This window comes from Palaemon carinicauda, chromosome 30, assembly GCF_036898095.1.
Source record: "Palaemon carinicauda isolate YSFRI2023 chromosome 30, ASM3689809v2, whole genome shotgun sequence".
Taxonomy (NCBI): Eukaryota; Metazoa; Arthropoda; class Malacostraca; order Decapoda; family Palaemonidae; genus Palaemon; species Palaemon carinicauda.
In genome coordinates this window covers 86,594,625-86,600,624 of record NC_090754.1, presented here as the reverse complement: position 1 = coordinate 86,600,624, position 6,000 = coordinate 86,594,625, and the positions used below count along the sequence as shown (strand labels likewise).

At 34.6% G+C, this 6,000-nt stretch overlaps 1 protein-coding gene across 1 annotated transcript in view; it reads right to left on the bottom strand.

Annotated features, from left to right (window-relative positions):
* Positions 1-3,462: 3,462 nt before the first annotated feature.
* LOC137623336 (protein spinster-like) overlaps positions 3,463-6,000 on the bottom strand; it is a 35,940-nt gene continuing 33,402 nt past the window's right edge. The window contains exons 9-11 of the mRNA XM_068354145.1: positions 4,841-5,008; positions 4,428-4,545; positions 3,463-3,737 (exon numbers count right to left, since the gene is read on the bottom strand). Of these exons, the coding sequence (XP_068210246.1) occupies positions 3,598-3,737; positions 4,428-4,545; positions 4,841-5,008 (426 nt within the window). The 3' untranslated portion in view covers positions 3,463-3,597. The remainder of the gene's footprint in view (positions 3,738-4,427; positions 4,546-4,840; positions 5,009-6,000) is intronic.

Here is a 6,000-nt window from a genome sequence, read left to right as displayed (position 1 = left end):
AATATGACTATAGACCTGACAAAGCTAGAGTAGGCCATAGATTATTGATATTTCTACGTGTGGAGTTCTCCGGCCTCTGGACAGTAAATTTCCCTTTTGTATTTAAGAGTGATGGTTAGTGAATTGCGACAGTAAAGTATTAGCAGGGTGTTTGTGCCCCGAGAGTAAGTACTCATGTCCTCCCCTGTTGAACTTTATGTAACTGTTATAAGGAGACTTTCCCGGACTAAGTTCCCACTCTGTGGAGAATTTTTTGATGGTTATGTTCTGAGTGGGAACTTAGTCCGGGAAAGTCTCCTTATAACAGTTACATAAAGTTCAACAGGGGAGGATATGAGCACTTACTCTCGGGGCACAAACACCCTGCTAATACTTTACTGTCACAATTCACTAACCATCACTCACATACAAAAGGGAAATTTTACTGTCCAGAGGCCGAAGCACTCCACACGTAGGATTAACAATAATTTATGGCCTACTCTAGCTTTGTCAGGTCTATAGTCATCTCATTCTCAGGCTCTGTTCCGGCTCCGTCCCAGCTACCCCAATGAAATGCTGGACAGGTAATTTACGTTAATGTAATTAAGACAAAATCCAAAATGGGAGCAGTGATGTAAAGTAGTTTAAAAGTTTAAAGATAAGGATCTTTACCTTCGAAGCAAATATATTAATGCAAAGTACCTCGCTGTTACCACCTATAGACTTACTCTTCAAATATTCCCAGTTTAAACATTAAATAAATGAGAGAGCAAAAATACTAAGAAGGTTTAATTAACCTAATATTGATTTATTCACAAATTTACATCAAAGAAACGGACATCTTAACAAAGACAAAAATGGAATGATAAAGAGAATGCAAATTAAAAGCAATTCAAAATTATAAAGATGATGGTTTAGACACGCGGTCTGCAATAATCAAAATGGTGTCTGGCACGTGGCCCACGTGACCCAGAGACTATGTTAGTCTCCAAGCAAGAAATAATAATGGAAAAATATTTACACACAATCCCACCGCACACAGTCCGAACAGTGTAATTAGCAAGGTTCCCTATAAAGTTAAAATTAGTCTAAGCTAATAAAAATGGGGGAAAACTAAATGGCCATTGATGTAGTACCTGCACTCCTTTGAAGTTTAGTCCTATGCCCGTGATAGCTGTTGACCTGGTTGTCGCACTAATCTCTTGCCTGGCTCACCCCAAGAATTCTCACTGTAGCTGTAACTAGGTACATCAGGGTCCTCTTCTTCTCAATCTCTCCGACCGGCAGCAACCTTTTGTGAGTCGAGTTTTGGGAGAGAGAGTGCGGGGGGTGAGCCAGAAGTGCTCGGGTTCAATGACCAGGCAGGTCAGCAGGCTAGGGCAGCTTCTCGTAGAATGGGCTCGACTCTACGGTCGAAGAGATCACCTGGCTTCACCTTGCCAAACAAGTGACGGTCATGATGCGCGCGGTAATCCATTGAGGGTGCCATATCGGGACTTAAGGACAGGGCAATATTTTGTTGCAAGGAGTGCAGAGGAGGCAGGATTTTGTACTAAATACTTTAGAGAAATCTTGCTGCTCTATGGGAGTTTATATACACAACAATCCTACCTATTCTGGCTTGCTAAAAATTAATATTTAAAATGATTAATTAGCAATGGACTGGTGTGATGGGCATACATCTTAAAATTAACAAACCTTAATTGGTATTGAGAAATATAAGATGCATTAATTCAGCAGTATTGAAATTTATATTTAAAATTCAGTTTAGGAATTTAATCTCGACCCATGTAGTTTAAGGAAAGAACCAACATACGCCGTGGTTACACTAAGGCCCTCTAACGTGCGTATCTACGCTGTGACGTCACGAGCATGGAGTGCGCCACTGTCAACAAGTTTAAGTTTAGAATAGTCCTTCCTATGTTTCGTTAAAGAAAACTAGATGTAGGAGAGAATGTTTAAGGGGTAGCTATAGTATTAGTAGAAGAGAGCTAAAAATACTATTAAAAGAAGAAGAGTGAAGAAAATTCTTCACACACTCAGAACACAACATATAAAAAATTCTCCACAGTTTTTATAGTTTATTTAAGAAATATTTATTTCAATGTTGTTACTGTTTGTAAGATATTTTATTTTTCCTTGTTTCCTTTCCTCACTGGGCTATTTTCCCTGTTGGAGCCCCTGGGCTTATAGCATTCTGCTTTTCCAACTAGGGTTGTAGCCTAGCAAGTAATAATAATAATAATAATGATAATAATAATAATAATAATAATATCACTTTTTAGATACATACTTGCACACTTTCTCATACCAAATGACATTCTCGTCTTGCGTTACTGCGTTTAGCACTCTCAGTTAGTGCATGTGCTAGGTGTAGCTCCTGAACACTGAGGTGGTATTTAATTGGCACAGTACAGACAAAGCCAATATAGAGCTATCGGTGGCCATCCACTAGACCAGTGTTGCCAGGTTTTCTTAAATGAGAAAAGGCCAACTTCTGATCAACAACAGCTTGTAAAGGCCAACCCATTAGTGAAAAAAGGTTTAAATACAGCATTTGAGGCCTGCCTGTTTTCATATTACTAAAGGCCGACCAATTAAAAAAAAAAAGGACAAATTTTAGGTTTTTGGCCTAAAAAAAGGCCAACCTGGCAATCCTGCACTAGATACTCAGAAGACTGGAGATATTAAGGCTTTCATGAGGAAACTGAAGATTTTCTTACTGTTTAAGTGCTTCGATAATGTGGATTTGACGATAAGCGAGCAATATGCGTTGTGACGCTGAATGGCCCTGGAATGTATTTGATGAAATGACTGTGAAGGTCATATAGAGAGTAAAGCCAGGCTGACATTCTTAACGACCTCGGGATCAGAGCCCCAAGCGAAATCACTTGGCCGAGTGGTATGTCACTGTTCATACAAGTTCCCTGGACCAGGGTTCGAATCCAGACAATAATGTATAAAAAATATATGGATTATTTGAATATATATATATATATATATATATATATATATATATATATATATATATATATGTATATATATGTATATATATATATATATATATATATATATATATATATATATATATATATATATATATATATATATATATATATATATATGATAAATTTGGCACATTTAGCCGTGTCTTTCATATTCAAATAAACCATATATTTTAAGAGAGAATCCAGACATTAAGGTATTGAAATATATGGCTTTTTAATATATATATATATATATATATATATATATATATATATATATATATATATATATATATATATATATACTGTATATATATATATATATATATATATATATATATATATATATATATATATATATATATATATACTGTATATATATATATATATATATATATATATATATATATATATATATATATATATATATATATATATATATATATATATATATATATATATATATATAAGGTTTGTTTACATACACTAATGGTTTTTCATGTTTATTTTTTACATACAGTAAGACTAACAAAATAAATAGTGTTTCCACATTACAATGATTCCTGAAACACCAAACTTAAATTCTCTTCCTCGACCTAAAGAAATAAGAATCAAATATATAAGCGTTTTTCTACAATTTGTGACATTCGGTATCTGTATCGTCTTCTTTATTCGTTTTCTGTTCGCTCGTCGAGTTGTCGTTGGGCCCTGGATCGTAACCGGCATTGACCTGTCCTTTGACCTCTTCTTTGACCTCATCCTCTTGGGATCCTGTAAAGATTGTCTCCATTAAACGTCTATTGAAATCTATGTTATTATTATTATTATTATTATTATTATTATTATTATTATTATTACTTGCTAAGCTACTACCCTAGTTGGAAAAGCAGGATGCTATAAGCCCAGGGGCTCCAACAGGGAAAATAGCCCAGTGAGGAAAGGAAAAGAGGAAATAAGAGAAGTAATAAACGATTAAAATAAAATATTTTAAGAACAATAACAACATTAAAATAAATATTTCCTATATAAACCATAAAAAACTTTAACATACCAAGAAGAAGAGAAAAAAGACAGAACAGCGTGCCCGAGTGAATTTCTAAATAGAGAAAGCAGAAATGCAGGACTGAAAATGAGGTAAAACTAAGATAATGTTCACTGAAAATGCAGACAACAAATAACTCTTTTAATCCCCCGGACGACTTTCGCAATGCTTCCCGCTTTTGTTCGTAATACTTCAACCACAAATTCTCAATACATGTTTTGTTCATACGGTTCATATTCGTCCAATATTGCGAAAAAAGATCCTTTTTGCGGCGAATGGCTGGAAACCAGCAAAATTACCATTTTTGATTCATTCTTATTTCATCCACGGTACTATAGGACACGACCTTTAGAATGGAATAAACAAGGAAGTGTAAGTTTCGTCCTTCGCTCTACTGCTGAAAAATTCACCATTCTTACCTTTGATAATATCGTCCACTCTATTCTTAGCCTTAACGATATATAATGCCAACCACAAGAAGGCAATCGTTCCCAGAAAATCCACGGAGGTTACTATTGCCATTGAGTATTGTAGGGACTGGAAAGAAGAAGAAAGTCATCTTTGACAAACTGTAAAAAGTAGATTTTCTTCAATTATCTCATTTCTTTTTGTGCCAAATGAAACATGTGAAAGATAACAAGCACAGGAGCCTTTGTTTAGTTTAGTTTACCTATCAATTTTGCCAGTACAAATTATGCTACCATTTATTTTCGTCATTATTGTTACCTATAGGCCTAGGCCTAATCTTCTTTCAAAATCTTGATACATTGATAATTCAACCTAATAGATGATTAAATTGTACAATAAAATTCAATAAACTAAAAAGAATTACCTTAAACTTAACATAAGTATCTGTTCCATCATCAGGAGGTAGCGTAGAGGTAGAGGATACAGTTAATAGCGTTGAGGTATCTGGCAACATTGACGTTGGAGACATTTCAGTTGTAGTAGTGATGGTCGTGTTGTCTGGGGGAATAACTAGCGCAAAAGCGTCGGCCATCTGAAAGGACAGTTGAAAATGATTGTGATTAGTGCTTTTTAGGAGATAAAAATGTGTGAGATTTATCCACAAAAGGACTGATAGACAGCTGGATAACTGAACGTTTGGAAGATACATAGAAACTGAAGTGGGAACGTTACTCCAAAGCAATACAGGTAAACAGACGGTAGCCTAAGTTCAACTTTATTATTATTATTATTATTATTATTATTATTATTATTATTATTATTATTATTATTGTTGTTGTTGTTGTTGTTACAAGCTAAGGAATGTTGTACGCCCAAAGGCTCTAATTAGGAAAAATAGCCCGGTGAGGAAAGGAAATAAGGAAATAAATACAGCACTGTAAAATACAAGAAATGTAATGAACAATTAATATCAAATATTTTAAGAATAGTAACATTGAGTAAAATCTTTCATATATAAACTATAAATAAGCTAAAAAAAAAAAAGAAAACAAGAGGAAGAGCAATAAGTTAGAATAATGTCCCCGAGTGTATCCTTAAGCGAAATCTAGCCCCAAGACCAATGATACCAGAGGCTATGGTACTACCGAGGACTACAGAACAATGGTTTGATTTTAGAGTGTCCTTATCCTAGAAGAGCTGCTTACAGTAGCTAAACAGTCTCTTCTATCCTTACCAAGAGGTAAGTAGCTACTAAACTATTACAGTGCAGTAGTTAGCCCTTGAGAGAAGAATTGTTTGTAATCTCAGCGTTGTCAGGTGTATGAGGTCAGAGGAGAATGTGGAAAGAATAGGCCAGACTATAGTGTGTATGTGTAGGAAAAAAGATAAATGAGCCGCAACCAGAGAAGACATGTGGTACAGCTATGTGTAGAATATAGAAATCCCTTTTGATGGTAGTTGTGGACTATGAAAAAAAGTCTTTGATAATGTGCACCAGACAATTTTGTGGTGAGTTTTACGTTATTGTGCAGTACTTCATAAATATGTAGATATGATTAAGTCTGTTCATAAGCATAGCAAATA